This window comes from Taurulus bubalis (assembly GCF_910589615.1).
Source record: "Taurulus bubalis genome assembly, chromosome: 10".
NCBI classification, from domain to species: domain Eukaryota; kingdom Metazoa; phylum Chordata; class Actinopteri; order Perciformes; family Cottidae; genus Taurulus; species Taurulus bubalis.
This window is the reverse complement of record NC_136598.1, coordinates 17524266-17542332: the sequence shown is the minus strand read 5'-3', so window position 1 is coordinate 17542332 and position 18067 is coordinate 17524266. Positions and strand designations below refer to the sequence as shown.

Here is an 18067-nt window from a genome sequence, read left to right as displayed (position 1 = left end):
TAGCTGCCAAATAAGAAGTCCTCGGTTCCCTAGCGTCAGTCTTAAGCGGCGTCAGTTGCCTCGAACTGTGCCGCACAAGGTGCAGCACCTGATAAAATACTTTTGCATAGGATACGCCTGTGTTTCCTTCATAGCTATAAAACAAATGATGTGACATAATCATGGGATGACTGTCCGCCATCTTACCTGAGTATTGTTTACAATCGCCTCAAACGGGCAGAAAATGCTGTTCAGCACCTAATTGCTTCTCCAAGAGATCAGGGCAGCTAGTATCACTTTCCACAAGTCAGTATAGAGTAGATGAGAGATTACATTTTTACATAAGGGTCCATAAAACTACAGAAGGTTAGCTCAGTTTATGACATTAATATATTCATTTTATTTATAACAAAGGTGCGTTTCTCTCTTGTGTGTCTCATTGTAATTGTCTGTCTATGGGCCATGATTCTGAATCCATTTAGGATTTCTAAATGAAATATAATGCTTGTACAGTACATTAGCCATTCAGAAGACCAAAGACAGTTCTTGCATATTAAGTCCAGGCAAAATTGAAAAAGTAATTCATCATTGTTCATTCTCAGCAGACAGAGTTGTCTTGCACTCATTACCATAAAAAACTGTATTGGGGTTTTGGTTGAGATATACAAGGATTGTAAAGACAACACAAGCTTCTTTCACCAATGGTTCCAACAGCAAGTTTAAAACTGCACCCAGGTTAGATGGCTGCCATTCGGTCCAGAAGCCTCCTCGCTCCTCAAGGGGCATTTAAGGGATTGGAAGTTCTTCCATGATGGCGGAGGGGGAACGATTTACGAAAGCACGAGTTAGAATAATGAAAAGCACGCTGAGTGAGCACAGGAGCCCGCATATAGCTCAAGGGTCCAAGGTGAGCCGTCTCAGCTGATGAACCTTCCATGTGGACCAACTGCCTGCTTAGGATGACTACAGGTCACAAACAGGGTCGCACGGCCGTGACAGAAGAAGGGGGAAACACAGAAATGAGTAGTTTAACAGAAAAGGGTTTATTGAATTTAAACACAAACTATGTTGACAGTGGCGTGTGGAGTCAGTATTTTCAGTAGTGGTGGTGAGTGCATGAGTGGAAGGCGTGTCCAGAGGGCCTTTTAAGAGAGTGCCGCTAATTAGCACAGGTGTCCCCAATCTCCTGACGACCCTCTGCCACGCCCACCTGCACACCTGCAGGGACAACGGCCAGTGACAGAGAGGGTCGTCACAAGATAGTCTTCAAGACAGTGGGAGTGTTGACAGGGTGTCACACCTGTCAACTGAGGTTCCTGTCCAGTCAGTGTCAGTATGACAGCAGACGACACTCACACATGTGTCGTCTTTGCACTCTGTTTGCTTCATTTCTCTCCAGCACATGACATGTGCACACACAGATCCACACACACAAAAAACGGGACATTGTGCCACTTTTTGTTTGATCTGTCATATCGTATTGCTCGACTCCCTTCAGTTCAACTGCACCCACAATCACTTCAGTTGATGGAGTTGAAGTCGGCAGCTTGGTGTAAATCATCCAGACATTGGAGCAAGAGACAAATCATGGAGAGGGGCACAGTAGTGAAGAGCTTTAGTCCAAATGTAGCCTGAAGGTTATCCTTGCCACTACTCAAGCTGGCTCTTCAGCTGTTGGTAAAGTGTGCAATGTAATAGTAGGTCACAGGCAAATATGTGCTAAGAAGGGTTTTTTTCATACGCCGAGAGTAATTGGAGTGATTTATTTATTTGTTTAACTCAGTTCTTGCATGTGTGCAGATGCCTACCAAAGAATGCAGAGAAGCTATTAGAAACGTTTTTATTCTTTTCAACATTTCTCTTACACTTTCAGTTATAGTCTAAAACCGTTATCACTACTTTAAGATCGAAACACATTGAGCTGATCCCTACAACAGCTGAGATAGAAAATAACAATGTGAGACTGAAATCCATCACGTTGCTTTGAAAAAAAAAATGTCGGTGGGTGTGAGTGTTTATGTGGCACACTTCCTGACCCGTTTCACATGCTCTCACCTTCTGCAAACATCTTGACAGGGATACTGTGGTCACATGGTTTGGTGTACAAGGGTCCCACGAGGCTCGGCCCTATGTTTGGAAATGCAGTGGAACACAAGAAGCACACAATAGCATTATTCCTCAAGTGTTACTTTAGTACTGTTGCTATTAGTACATAGTTTAAGATGCACAAGGTGGACGTCAAAGACTACTGGAAGTCCAAATCCTCTTCACATAATCTCATCTGAACGATTAAGAACCACACTGTAAAACATCACAGCCCTGTTTAGGTATGTCCACTTACTTCTTCTCTTTAACTCAAAGAGCTCTGAGTGTTAGATTTTGAACTTAACTGTTCAAGTTAAACTTCGTTAAACTTACAGTAATGCCTTGTGTTGACTTTTTTTGAGATTTCGCACTGTTGCAGAGTAAGTTTTCACACATAGACTACTGTCTCCATAATGTACCTTATTTTCAGTAACCATGCCTACATCTGGTAGCAGTGATAGCAGTTATTGTAAATAGCCAAATTGATTACCGGTAGATTAACACACTCATCTGAATTATTGCCACCTTACAAACACAACTGCATTACATGTTGTTTCTAATTGAGTTAGTCCTTGGTAGTGCTTAAAATTAGATTTACATAAGTACAGTGTGGCTATATTTTAAGGGGAGTTATAGCAGGTGTGTTGTCTGTTATTGAGTTTAGAGAATCCGTAATAATATGTCTTCAGGAAATCCAAGAACTAGATTAGCTGTGCTGCAATATCGTGGTTACTGTAAAACAGTTTATATTTAATTGTTTACAAGTTGTACTTGTTAAGGATTTTGTAAAGATTGGAAGAAAAGAATGGCATTAGAGGAGGGTTTAAACTTGTGTATTATTGCTTTTTGCATTCTTTCCCTCTGTAAATCTTTTTCTTTCTATTTACTGTAACCATTGGAGACTCTTGGTCACTACCTTTCTCTGGGTGGGAGTAGGAGTGGGATAAGTATATTGTTTAGTTGATGGTGCTGTTATCTATCCCAAACTTCACGAGTGGATAGCAACTCTTCACAAGCCCTGTAGTTAAGCAGATGTAGCTACACATTATACAATGAGAATATGGATGTGTTTGCTCTTGGTCTAGAGGAGATGCTCAGACTTTGTGCTCTACCATCACTTTCTTTGTTAGTCGTTTGAGTTTTGAGCAGAGCAGAATTTCATGTGATCATATGTGACATATAGATCTCTCTCTCCTTTTCTGTCTCTGTCTCAGGCTGACCAGTTGATGTTTGCTATGCACTTTGTGAAAGGCATGTACCCCGAACTCTTCCAGGAGAGTGTGAGTATCTTTGTAGTTTATCGTAGCTGCATATTTAGGATCGCATAAATACGGATTTCAGCAACAAATTAAATATAGCAAATTTCAGCTTTTTTTGGACCTGCCAAATGTTGACGCTACTCTTTCCTGTAGGAATGGGATGTATTCACTGGATCTATTGTAGGGGAAATGTTTAAGAAAGAGGTAAGAGAGCAGCTTTTTTTCTAAGAAAGCACAGCGCTATTTCTGTCTCTGACTTACGCCTCTCCTCTCTTGGCAGGAGTTCCCTTCTTGGATTGATCAGGAGAGGCAAAGGGCAGTGGCCATTTTCAAAGTAACCACAATGATTTACACACTCACCTCAAAATGTGTACATTATTATATCTTCAGCTGCAGATGCAATTGTTTATTTATTATATATTTTTTTTAAATATAGCTTAATATGATTGAAATAGAATACATATAAAGCAGTTCTTACTGAGTTTAAGATTGGATATTTATCTCACATTATTTCTCGAACCTGTCTCTCACCCTTTTACCTTTTGCCATCTCTCTTTCACAGACTACATTCCCAGCCCTTTACCAGTCCCTGTGTTTGAGTGACTCAGACCTTTGGCTGTCCTTCTCGCGGAGCTCGCAGTGTGAACAGGAAATCCCATCCTCAATTGCCAAGAAGATTTCTCCCTTCCAGCAGGTCAGCTTTCAATCAAATAACACTCATTTCATCAGCCAAATGAAACAAGGTGTCATAATTTACAGAGTACATCAAAAGTCTACTCACTCAGTTGTGTTTTCAGCTTTGTTTGGTTGTTTCTCTGTCAGTCGTGAGTCTAAGGGTCAGGAAAGAGTTGATCAATCATATTTAATGTTTAATGCTCTGCTGTGAAACAAAGCAACACAATTATTGTTTTCCGAGACTTATTATACTCAAAATGAGACTACAGTATCGTGCACACCCATTTCTGCCAAAACAGATTTTCTGCTTTTTGGATATTGTAGCAAAACTGTTTTAATTAACACTCCATCTAAGTTCAGATTTTGTTTATTTATATGCCGCATAATCTTCTTTGAATTTCTTGCCAAATTCCTTTATATGTAGCCTATATTCCATAAACTTGCATAACTCTTCAACACAACTCATTTATTGGTAATTCACCTTCAGACCATTTCCCAGACAAAATGTGTTCCAGTTTACATCCAGCTGCAGTGTATGTGCCACTTGACAAAAGTCAAGTATACACACTTGACAAAACAATTGACATCATCATTTACTTTGTGTTTTGTGTTCTTTAAAAAATAGCCCAAAAAAAGAACCTCTAGAAACCTCAGTGAATTTGGTTATGCTTATGTATCCAAATTGTGTCATTTTTTTTTAATGGACAGCTGTTGTTTCTCTCTTTGCTCTCCCCTGTCCCCGCCCTTCCCAGCTGTTATTGGTTCAGGCAGTCAGACCAGACCGACTCCAGAGTGCCATGGCAGCATTTGCCACCCAGTCCCTGGGTAAGTGTACAGCTCTTTATATTTTTTTATTATTATTTTGATAAATGTTGACGACATGGACCAGAAAACACATAAAACACAATAATTACTATTAACAAATACATCACATTCATGGCATAATCATGCTGCCCACTAGACACCTAGCTGTTCTGAAAATTGGTCTTGTCTTTATTGATATTTTACAAGGTTTCTCTTCCTTCCTTATTTGCTCTCACTTGGTCAGACCTACATGAGTATCACATGAATGAATTACACACATTTCATTTTTCATGCACACCTTCAGCGTTCATTGCAGATGAACAAAACAACAAATAAACGGACACTCTGCTCTGTGCAAAGCAAGTTACGTTTGATGAGCTGCTAAAAAATGTGAACAACATGACTTGTTCTGTGCTGATAAAGGTTCAGTAAATATTTGGCCTTCTGAATTTGCTTGTGATTACTCTGAATAATGAGCTGTAAACATCATGACTAGATCCTCATTTACTGATTTTGATAAACTGTTTCTGCGCTCATTCAGCTCGGTAGATGTTTTTCACAAGCACCTTCTGCCTTCTCACACCATTCGAGCCAAATCTTCCCAAACAGAGCTTTTATGTTGGATCTCTGAGCCATACTTGTCCACTTCTTGACAATGGTGTCATTTTTTTCCGCTCCGATAGTTCTCTCCATCTCTTCTCGTAATGTGTTTTTCAACACTGTGAGTTATCACATATCTTGAGTAAATACTACACACACACACACACACACACACACACACACACACACACACACACACACAAAGTAATAATGAGGGCTAGTTTATTGTCCTTAATGAACCCATTAATTTAGTCCAGATAATCCTTATGGTCTATTGTGTGTCTGCTTCTGACTGCACTATCTGGGATGCTGCTAATGGCTGTCAGGTGTTAATGTGTGTGTATGAAACTGATTTTTAGTTGCGTGTGCTGTCTGACAAAACACGCTAATTGACTTCTGATGGTTTTAGGTTTATAGGTTCAGCTTTTATTAGCTATATAGGATTGTTTTGTTGTCTGAACAAGAGCATGAACATTCATCTGTCCATCAATGTCAATTTGTGTGTCTGTGTTTAGTAGTTTTTGAGCTGCTTACAATCCAATTAGTCACTAATATTACAGACAATTTAGCTTGCAAGTTAAAAAAATGGAAAAAACACATTGTATTTGGAAGTTTACTAAATTAAACCATGTGCACCACATTTACAAAACAAAACCCCCAGCTTACTGTGCAAAGTAAATTCTGGGTTGTGCAAAGTCTGCCTCCCTGAGCATCTTATTGGAAATATGAATTGATCATGCTATTCAAACACAACATTTATATTATAACTTAAGGTATTAGTCTAAGTTAATACAATTGTGTATTTTGAAGACAAGAACACATTATATCCTTTATTGTCTGGGCCTGCACCTGCCTCCTGTGTATATAGCAAATACACACATCATTTTAAAAAGCCTTACTCGGTGTGTTAACCTTGGGGAAATTATGTGCTTTGGATGTCAGCATCTTTGTTATATGAATATTCATAGGAATAAACAATAACTCAAGGCCAAACATTCCCTATTTAAATGAGAACCCACCCCAAAATAGAATTTACATTTTGCTCTTCCAATTGCTTTTGACAGTAAACTGTATGAGTTGATGATGTCATCAGGTAACAGTGGCCCAGTGATATTGAGGGTTTTTTAGGCTCTTTTTATATTTGATGCAACAACCAAATAAGCTTTTCTTAAATGTTCAGGTAATAGCTCTTAACTAAAGAAGTATAGCCACATCCCAGTAAAATCACCATTGGTGCTGTCTTGAGACCCATTATTGGTTCCATTGATCATTTTCAATGGAAAATGTTCAGGATGTGTCTGTAGTTGATCTACATAAGATTCATTTTAATAAAATGCCTGCCCCAAATCAGGCTCATACTCATAACCTTCAGATTATGATACTGATGCTGCCTAATAAGGTTTAAAATATGTGATTTGAAACGCCTACTGTAACATTATCTGTATGTTTTTATTCTAATGCAGGTGTACATGCACTTACTTGAAATCACCTGTCCACTTTGAGGCTAGAACTCACATCCTTCAGATTATGACACTGATGCGCTGCTTACTGCACCAACAACACCGCTAAAACTCGCGCGGTCATGGAAAAAAACTAAAAGAAAGACAATCGAGACAGCGTATCTGCACACCGAATTACTCAAACAATGGCTACATTAACCCTGGCCAAGAATATGGACATGTCTCTCACTCAATATAGTAGTAATATAAGGACTGTATGGCTCATAGCAACGGCAGTAAAACAACTGCCCCCTGTGAGGGTTGAACTCACGATCTTCTGATTATTAGTGACGCACTGCCTATTGCGCCAACGAGGTCATAAAAAAAACTTGTAATCATGGGAAAAGACAAAATGAATAACAATCCAGTCTTTGTGCTCAATTGCAACAGTGTGTCTGCACACTGAAATACTCACAGAAAGTCTATAATCAACCCTAGATGCTCTGTGTCATGACCCTGCGCCAAAGCCACGACAAAAGCCACGGAGAGTAGGTGGAAGGGAAACACAAGATAAATAATTTAACTACAACAAAATAAGTCTGTTGAGTCAGTGGTGCATGGATGAGGGAGAGGTATGGTGTCAGAGACGATAACGTTGGACTGACTAAAACAAACAAAGATGAACAGGAGACATCCCGGACTGAGAGTAACTCTAAGATGCACAACAAATAATGCAATACTACTGAACGAATGGGATTGGAGAGATACAGAGACGGCAATTTAGAGTCTCCAATTAACCTGAGCTGCATGTATTTGGACTGTGGGAGGAAGCTGGAGTACCTGGAGGGAACCCACGCTGCCACGGGGAGAACGTGCAAACTCCACACAGAAGGACCGGGATCGGGGATGAAACCCCGGTCTCTTCTTGCTGTGAGGTGACAGTGCTAGCCACAGTGACAGTGTTTCCACTTTTCTTTATTGTTGTGATACTGAGGTAGATTTTCAATTCTAATGCAGATCTCCTGACACTAAATGATAACAAAAAGATGCTTAATACATTATGACTTTTTAAGTGCAGTCCATTCTTACACAAAGGGTACTTTGCCTCTGTTAACATTCATCCTCTGGGTTTCTTGGATATCTCCACCAAGTTTCATGACAATCGATCAAGTAGTCAAGGCAGTTTTCTAAAGTAAAGAAATGAGCATTAAGTCAGTGGATCAACGAAGCTCATAATGTTAACCCCATGAATGTTTCTAACAAATTCCAAACTCCAAACTGCATGATTGCCATGCCGCTAGTGTGGTTAAAAACTGCTTTTGACAGCATGTTATCAGGTGAATAATCTTCTCAAACTACCTAACAAAACCCGACCTGGAAAATGAGTACCGTACACAGTCACAGTGGCAACTATACCTTGAGTTGCTTTCTTTAAACTAAATCCACTCTAAAATTGTTTCACAAGTGGTTTTGAAATGTCATTCAAAAATGCCCCAGCGGAAAAGAAATGGTGACAAAAAAGGATGGAAGGGAGAAGATGTAGACGGAGAGGGAGCGAGCACTTTGATGAGCCATAATACTCTGACTGCCTTGCTTCCTACTGAGAGCAAAAGCTCTATTGACTGAAACTAAGTGTCAGCTGTTGTGCAGCTGCTCCATAGTTCTAATAATAACCCTGGCTCATTGAGGGGCACACTCCAGCCTCTGTGTGTGTATCAGTATATCAGTGTTTGTGGGTGTCCATCATTAAAAGTGAGTATTATATTTGCACCACATTGACTGTGCAGTAACTTTCTCCATTAGTTCTTAGTTGTTTCTACATAATTAATTTTCCTAGAATCCCTGACCCGTGTTAGGCTCAAACTCACCATCTTCAGATCACAAAGCTGCCTACTGCACCAAGGATGCTATGAGAGCTTTTGTCCAATATTGAAAAAGTCAAAAATAACCCATTTATGATGACGCTCCAGCCTTTGTGTGTGTGATAATGTGTCTCTGCTCAATGTTGCTTTATGCACCGAACAGCTCATCTCTCTTAGCGCTATACTTTAAAAGTGCAGTACATGTCTTTCTTTCTCTGTGAGCTAATTCCAAGCAAGCACACGCGTCACTTTTTTTTTGTCTCTTCTTGTTCTCACACAAATACAACAGACGCTTACACTATTGTTTAACCCATTGATTGAAGGTGTAGCATGTGCATGATGTTGGAGAGAGTGTTTGTCCGAATGAGTGAGAGAGAGAGAGAGATACAGATGAAAAAGAACAGGATAGAAGAAGAATTTGGGTGTATGTGTATGTGTTTTTGGCAGTAAATCAGTATGCTAATGAGGCATGGTCTGTAATCCTTTTACAGCTAATCTGACTCAATCCCTCCAGTCCAGGCCTGGGCATTGCTCACGCACACAGGCATGCCTGGGTGAACACACACACACACGCACACACACACGCACACACACACGCACACACACACACACACACACACACACACACACACACACACACTGGCATGCTCTCTCTACTTTTCAAAAATACAAAACCTCTTTCACACACACATACATAAAAAGCATCCGTTCAGCGTGTTGTTCAGTCATTTTTCATGTCAATCAACCAGCGAAGACCACCTTTTTCGTTTTAACAATCAATATGCAGATGCCTCCTATCAATCTCTTTAATGTCAAGTACTGTGTGCAACTAAGTGTCCGCTCATTAATTCTTAGCCATTCTGTGTTTCCTCCACTAATCAGTGTTCAGCCAGAGGGAGACTATAGCATTTTCTTTTTGAAGGCTCCTCTTTGCCCTGATTGTGGGTCACAGAAGCCAAGGTGAACTCTGATATTCACAGACCGAGGATGCTGGTCTGCAGCAGGAATACTGAATACTTACCCATATCAACGGTAGATGTGTTTGCATCTGTGCATGCGCACGTTCTGTAAATGCAAACTTTTTTTGTAGACAAACATCTCGAGCCATGTGGTCAGATGACCAGATGCCATATAGTGACGCAGCAAAAGTTTGCGCTGAGATGTTCTCAACCAAGACCTTGTGCGTGTGCATGTATGTGCACTTCTTGTGCAGCAGATTGTGTGTGTGTGTGTGTGTTTGTGTGTGTGTGTGTGTGTGTGTGTGTGTGTGCGCGTGTGTGCGCGTGTGTGTGCGCGTGTGTGTGTGTGTGTGTGTGTGTGTGTGTGTGTGTGTGTGTGTGTGTGTGTGTGTGTGTGTGTGTGTGTGTGTGTGTGTGCGCGCGCGTGTGTGTGAGAAAGAGATATCTGCTGATACATGTGTGAATGACGTCACAGTGGAATTTCTAACAAAGCCACTCACACTGTGTGAGCCTGTATTGCTGCTTGTGTGTCACTATTAACCCATATCAGATATATCATTCATTATATTACAGCAGGATTAGAGCCTAATGCTCAGTGAGGAAACACACACATACAGACACACACACACACATGCACTTAGGCACATACACAAAGAGCCTGGCTTCTCAACACAAGGGGGCTGACAAGGTATTCTTCTGCTATGTGTGGTGAATACTGCTGCATACCTAGCACTCAGTATGCACAGCACATCACGCGCCTAATCTCTCTCACTCGGTCTCTTCCTCTTGTGCCCCCTCACTCTTTCTTCATCAACGCCTCCCTTCTGCTCTCCCTCTTCTTATATATTGTTTTCCCTTTTCCCCGTCATTCCCCTTTAGGCACTGTCTACCCTTCCTTGTGCTCTGTCTCCCAATCTTTTTTTTCTCCCCTTCCTTTATCTGCCACGCTTGTGTCTCCGTCTTTGCCATCTACCCTCACTTAATGCCCCTTTGCGGCTACATACTATCACTAATGGCCTCTTTTTTTTATTTATTTTTTAACGTTTTGTCTGTCCCTCCAGGTGTACCCTTTCTGTGCAGTACACCCAGTCACTTTGACTTTGAGCAACATATCAACATTAAATGCAATGTTGAAACACTCTCTCACAGATCTGTCATTCACACCCTTCATTCTTTTTCCATCTCCCTCCTCTCTGCAGGTATGAAAGAGCTCTCTCCTCCTCCTCTGAACCTGCGCCGTCTCTACACTGAGACTTTGGAATGGGAGCCGGTGTTGATCATCATCTCTCCAGGGGCGGACCCGTCCCAGGAACTTGCAGAACTAGCGGCGGAAACTATGGGCAGGGACAACTATTATGAGGTAAAAACGAACAAGATTAAATGGGAAAGAATACCTGTTGTTATTCTGTTGAAAGAATTCAACAGAATACCAAAATCAGATCTATTTTAAATCAAATAAATGTATTTCTTTACCAATGGGGAGTGTCTGTGTGGTCAAAGCGTGATACACAGGAGCCTCTGTGCCATATAGCACTGTCCCCTCCACTGTCTAAAACTATTAAACTATAAAACACATCCACGAGCCATATGATTGCTTTGCCTGACATGTTCCTTCATTCCAGTTTGAGTTGTATTTTTAAAAGATTTGACAAGACCTTATGCTTAAAAATTATCAGTGAAGGGAAAATGTAATGGATGATATTTACAACTTATATAATATATTCTACTTCGGTCTCCAAGTTGATACATGTTTTACTTTTTAAGTAGGCAACTCTTCCCACAATCAGCTCACAGTTTTAATTATTTAACCATATTCTTTCTGTTTTATCCAAGACTATTTAGACCGTTCACAGAAAATACATACTTTTACTATTTCCACTTTAACTACAGCCAACTAATCCATATATGGGGCACTAAAGAAATACACGCTATTCACACTGTTTTTGGTGCTGCATATAACATTATTCTATATAAAATCGGTTACATATAAATAGAAATCAGATTAGCTACGAGTTACTAGCTTCTGTGTTGGAACTCTATTGATTAAAAATTCCATTGGGAATCCCTATTTGCAAGTATATCCATGTTTCTCCTGCTGAGGAGAGAGATGGATTCTAATATTAAAACAGATTATCTGTCCACTTGTGAGAAATTGCAATGAAAAATCAAATTTTCTATCCCACTGCCTCTCTCCACCTGCCTCCCACACTCTTGTCTAGATCTCCATGGGTCAGGGGCAGGCTGATGTGGCCTTAGCTACACTCAGAGAGTCTTCCCGGAATGGAAACTGGCTTTGCCTGAAAAACCTTCACCTTGTCACGACATGGCTACCGCTCCTGGAAAAAGTAGGTACTGTGTGTGTGGTAAAGCCTTACGGACATGTGGGAACGTCTATCTCTGTGGGTGATTTGAGTTTTTTTTCTGCTTTTTGGCTAAGAGAGGATGTGTATAATATATTCTGCTCTCTCTAAGTATTGACTCAATAGGACCTGACAAGGATCCTTATTTATCAATTCAGGGAGAGAGGGATCACATCAACCCTGTTTACCCAGGGAGTCTGCATGTTTGAATAGTAGCATTGCATTATTGTAAGATGCGTTGTATCATCCTTTACTGTAATAGTATATTAAACTGCAGCCACATTTGTGCAAAGCCAGGTGTGCATCAGGGGCCGGGGTTGGGGAAAGGCAAAGAGATCAACAGGATATGTTTACCAAGCAGTTCAATACATGATGCAATGATCCAGCAAGGGGACTATAGTAAGTCCAAATATAATGTGATAAATACATCATAAGACTTCCAAAGAAAGAAAGGGTCAAATAAATTGCCATTGTGAAAGTCGCTGAAAATAAATTAAAGAAGCATGTCCAGTAAAATGTGTTCAGTGAAACAAGCACTTTTTTTATATCCTCAGTTGGGGTTTGGGGTCAGATTAGGTCAGTGGAAATATGTGTGTGTGTGTGTGTGGGGGGGGGGGGGGCTGAAGTGTGGATGTTGTTCCTGGTTTCATCCTGCTTGTCAGTGTTTATCTATAATATTACAACACCGCCACACACACATGCACACAGCAACACAAGGACACATTCTGGTGGCTGCCCAGATTTCCATATCTAAAATTACCTTCTGTCCTTTTCCTGCACATACACAATTTGCTTTCCACCTGTCGGCCCACATTAGTCTCTGTTGTTTGTTATGTGGTTGTGTTGTTACCATGCGTGTTGTTTATTTGTCTGTTCCTGGGCACACATGCATGTACGTATATGTGTGTTTGAATCGCGCTCGCTTTACGGTGCATATCTGTGTGTTTCATCCATAGAGCCCTTGTTGCTCGTCTTTTATGTTTTTGTCATTGTGTATACGTGCTTGTGCGTCACACTACAGTTAGTGGGTTAATATGTGTCACTTTCGTTGTGTTTATTTGTGCTTGTGTGCTTTTCCTGGGGTTTTGTTTAGTGCTGTGTCGCTGTAGCAGGTCACATCTCACTTGGAGGCACAGTTGTTGGCAGTGATTTGCCTGTGTCTGTGTGTGTGCTCACCTGTGTGTGTGTGTGTGTGTGTGTGTGTGTGTGTGTGTGTGTGTGTGTGTGTGTGTGTGTGTGTGTGTGTGTGTGTGTGTGCTCCAGGGTTAGCCTGACATCCCTCCAGTTCCGAGTTGTCGGTGCTCCCGATGTGACTTCAAGCATCGCTTAATACAGCTCTCCTCTTCTACTTTTGTCCCTCTCCGTTCCACTCACCTTACCTTTCGCTCTTACTAGCATGTTATTTCGTATACTTTTTCTCATTTTTTCTTAACATTCCTTGTTTTCCCTCGCATATTGTTAAACTCTCCTTCTGTCCGTCCCTCGTTCTCTCATTGTTTCATCGCCTTGCTCCTTGCCCAGCCACCGATGAAGTTGGGGTCTCAGCAGTCGAGCTTGAAATGAAAAACTGACGCAACAAGGGGAACAAGGGAGACAGGAAGTATAGGAAAGGGAGAGTGAGGACACAGTGGATGTAAAGGGAGGGAAGTAGGCAACGATGAACTGAGCCTTGGCAGGCAGGTGGAGATTCTACCAAGAGAGGGCTTTGTTTTAGTATCTGCCTCTGTTTCTGCAGCCGTGTCCATCTGCTCAGTATTACTGTATCTCTCGATGTAGTTTAAAAATGTTCCAACTTTTGCCATCTGTCTCTCGAGTCCTATCTTCCTTCACTAAACCAGTTGGTCAGTGAGAGAGAGGAGAAGGAGGGAAGAGAGACAGCGAAGGAGAGCGGTCAGTGTTCATAATTGAAGTTGGCAGTGCAGATGTCTTCTCATCCCTGTCTACTCAAATTCTTCCACTTGCACTGTTTTCTGTCTCTCATTTCTCACATCACCCCCTCCATCAGACTATCTATGACTCTATGTGTGTCTTTGTCAATCAGGTTAATATACAATAATGGCAGATATGTTTGCTGCAGAGTTTTTTGTCACAATACAATAAATATTGTCCTTCAGAATCCCATCAATTGTGGTATAATTAATAGCATTCAGCACATCATTGTGATAAGGTTAGATCAGGAGTTACTGTATCGTATAATTATTATCTCCAATGTGGAGATACAACTCTCCGTCAGCCAAAATGTTTAGAGAGAGAGAGTCTGTTGAGTTTGAGTATCTCTCTGCGTGTGAGTGGGATGTGTTTCACACGCTGTGCATGTCTGAACAATATGTATACATTCTAACAAAGAAAGATTTAAATGCGCAAACTGTAGCTGTGTGCTCTCTCCCTCACTATCGGTCCTTTCTCTGTGTGTCCAACCAAGTCTTCTTTGTCAATGTGTCTGTCTTCTATCTTCACTCAATAATTTCCTCCATTGGAATTCTGTTTGACACCACATCAGAAACACACACACACACACGCATTTGCGCGCACACGCATACACGCACACGCATACACTCAATGAGAGACAGCAAAGTTTTCTTCAAGGGAGTTCCTGTGTGCTTCCAAAAGAACTAATTTGCTTCCAAATGATGCAGAAACACATTGATTACAATTCAATGTGTGTGCGTGTGAGTACCCAATCAGATGACTCAAGACCCTGAGGTGCCAGCATGCTATTTTTAACCACAAGTCTTTGAAAACGAGGGGGGAAGGAATGTAAAGGGAGAAGTGAGATAAAGAAAGCTGGAAATAGCGATGAAGGGACAGAGATGGAGACGGAGAGGAGGAGAGAGAAACAAATATATAGAAGTGGAAGTGGGGAGAATGTTGTCATGGAGGTAGCTCATTGGACCACACTCTATGAATGCAGGTTTAGTGAATACATCCACGTACCTTTAGAAAGATAAACATATGAATAACAGTTTTGTAAAGGGGAGAAAAACATGTGTTTTGATTTGAGTTTTAGAAATAGGGTTTTGGGGAATATATGGCAGTCTGTGGATTATTCCAAAGTTATGGATATGAAAAAGTGCAGTATAAAGTTATTACTCTACTCTTTGCGGTTATCACTTTTACCCCACATCAAGAAGGTCCTGTTTGAATTTAGTCCAGCTGGCTTGGCCTATATTGATATACTGGGAGAGACTCCAGCCCTTTGCAACTTCAAACAAGATAAGCAGTTTACAAAGTTTATGATACGGTGATGTATGATACAGTGTTTGGACAATATGTGCAATCAAAGGCTTAAGTCTTCACTAATTGTTCCAATTTGTGAGCAAATTGTATGTTTTGAAATACAGTATATTTGTGTGTGTATTGGGAAAGAAAACCCTTAGCTAAGAGTTTTATCTACAGCCATATACTACTCCAATCCACAAGTAGTCTGGTCTCATATTACCCTACCGTGGTGAAGTGTACAATGTTTCTAATGTGTGTACCGTCTTTCTTCCACAGGAGTTAAATGTGCTACGTCCAAAAGTCGGCTTCCGTCTCTGGCTGACAGCTGAAGTTCACCCCAGATTTCCTCCCATACTGCTGCAGTCCAGCCTCAAGATCACTTACGAGGTCCGCAGACTCACACATTCACCGCCACACACACGCAGTAGTTTACGATGACGTTTGGTGTTGGGTAGCGTTGATCGGACTCAACTTTACACACAAATGTTTTTTCACGTTTTTGCTATTCTCTTCAGAATACAGTCACATTTGTCTGAGCCCCAGCAGGCCAAGCTACTTCACATATGTAGGATGTGTATATGTTTGTTTGAAATGTCATGTGATCTAATGGCACTGTGTGTGTCCTTTTTCCTACATATGGTAAATGTACTTGTATAGCGCCTTTCTAGTCTTCGACCACTCAAATTGCTTAAACACTGCATGTCATCATTCACCCATGCATACACTGATGGGAGGGGCTAGCATGCAAGGTGCCACCTGCACCTCAGGACTAACGAAGCATTCACGGCCACTCAAACAGCGGAGGCACAGCCTTTGGTAGCAATTAAAAGAAGACCCGTTTTTATCTGAGCCACTGCCGATATAATGGCTCCAGATGCAATGCAAGGAGAAGAAGCCTGCAGCTCATGTGTTAGTCATGCGTGTGCTCAGTGTGTTTCTGATGAGTCGTGCACAAGGTGTTAGCTGCTTCAGCAGCCAAGCATGCTGCATGCTCTCTCTGCTTGTCTATCTGTCTCTTTTTTCTCTCTCAGTCTGAGAGAGAAAAGAGTGTCTCACACTCTTTCATGGAAAAACGTATTGCCATACTTTATATGTATGAAGATACATTCTGAAAAGAAGTTTTATATAATTTCTGGATTATTTCAGTGTCAAAGCTAATATTTCAAACAGTTTCCATAGGAACTGATGTACATATCTGTTGTTGCCGGTGTGATCTTTGTTGATTGTAGAGCTGATCTGCAAGATTTTTCAAGGACCTTTTCAGTGAGATACAGTTGCAAGTTTTAATTTACTGTACATGTGAATTTACAGTATATGACACTGCACGGCATGCATGACGTTGGCTAAAATGCAAGCTAATCCCAGTCACTCAGCATCACCCAACCCCAAATACTTTACTCCATGCTCAACTCCCCTTTGGAATTTATTGTTGAAGCTTCAGAAAGTAAATATGCAATAGTCCCTTGCATTAGACTTACAGTGTAAACAGCTTTAACTTCTCATAGAGCAAATTATAAATTATAGAAATGTATTTCCAATGAAAATACACAGAACCGGAATGCAGTAGCTTCATGTGAGAATAAAAAGTGACAATAAGTGAACTTGAATTGCTAGTCACTAAAAGTAGAGTGAACATGTTACTTTCTTACGGGTGAATAATATAATAATAAGATGAACCTTCAGTGATGCACAGGGGGAAACTGTTCTGCTGCAGCTGAAACAAGTACAATTCAGACTGTGGAGGTACAATGTAAAAAAGTCCTGCTCCATCTACTTAAATTGGTAACACGTGTCGGAATTTTGCCAATTTTGGTACAATTTAGTACATGTGTTATCGACTGTGTGATCAAATCCTCCAGATGGAATAGCAAATGTTCAGCAAAGCTGATAATGTGTGAAGTGGTGTCAATGTATGCTTATTGTTTCAATTCTAAACAGAGCATAATGTTGCCAGAGAAGCTGTTTAGAGATACAGTATGTGCTGCCTCCTGTCGAGAATATGCCAACTACAGTATAACAGGAACATAGGTGGCAAAAAATAACACTGAACAAACAATGTGTTTTTTCAGGGTTTTTTTTTGATGTAGTGTACAAATTCAGCCCTCTTAATTTGATACACATGCTCTGCTCTTGCTTGTTCAGCGTCTCCATATTGTCTGACCAGTCCAGTTGTTTTTCTACAGTGATAAGATCATGTTGTAATGAGAGAAAGGCTTTTTTTATTTTTATTTTGTAAAATGTCAAATCTTTGCTGGCTAGAACCCTAACCAGACTATGAGGGGAAACAGCATGACACAATGATTTCACAGCTTCTTTTTGGTCTCGCCAGGCATTCATATTTGATGAAGTGGATTTGGGAATCACACTATCGGTCTTGTCAGATCAAATGTTACTCAGTTCTAACAATTCAGCCCCCTAGTATCACAATAATCTATGTTATAGTAATAACATAGATATTTTATTTATTTTTACTTTAGATCCCAGCAGTGTCTTTTTCTTTGTGCTACCCGGCTATCCCGTATCCTCTTACCATGCAGCTCATGTTTCTGTGCGTGTATACAAGACTTTGTTTAGATGTTGCAATCTGAACTGACTGTTCCGGGACAGTCCATCTCAATAAAAACCTTTCTTCTCCCGTCCTTATTTCCCTTGTCCCTTCCCTCTGTCTATCTGACCTCCCTTTCTTTTGCCATCTCCAGGCTCCTCCTGGGTTAAAGAAAAATCTACTGAGAACATATGAGTCGTGGACTCCAGAGCAGATCAGTAAAGGTTGGCTCTTCTCTTTCGCCTCAGAATAATTTTCTGATCTCAGTTGCCTATTTCTGC

General features: G+C 40.8%; 1 protein-coding gene across 4 annotated transcripts in view; it reads left to right on the top strand.

Moving 5' to 3' along the window:
* dync2h1 (dynein cytoplasmic 2 heavy chain 1) overlaps positions 1-18067 on the top strand; it is a gene marked incomplete at its 5' end in the record, with an annotated part of 94928 nt that overhangs the window by 56097 nt on the left and 20764 nt on the right. For all 4 annotated transcript variants that reach the window (XM_079225195.1, XM_079225194.1, XM_079225193.1 and 1 more), the window contains 9 exons: positions 3279-3344; positions 3477-3527; positions 3604-3657; positions 3886-4017; positions 4751-4823; positions 10862-11022; positions 11882-12007; positions 15518-15628; positions 17941-18010. In XM_079225195.1, coding sequence (XP_079081321.1) covers positions 3279-3344; positions 3477-3527; positions 3604-3657; positions 3886-4017; positions 4751-4823; positions 10862-11022; positions 11882-12007; positions 15518-15628; positions 17941-18010 — 844 coding nt within the window. The remainder of the gene's footprint in view (positions 1-3278; positions 3345-3476; positions 3528-3603; positions 3658-3885; positions 4018-4750; positions 4824-10861; positions 11023-11881; positions 12008-15517; positions 15629-17940; positions 18011-18067) is intronic.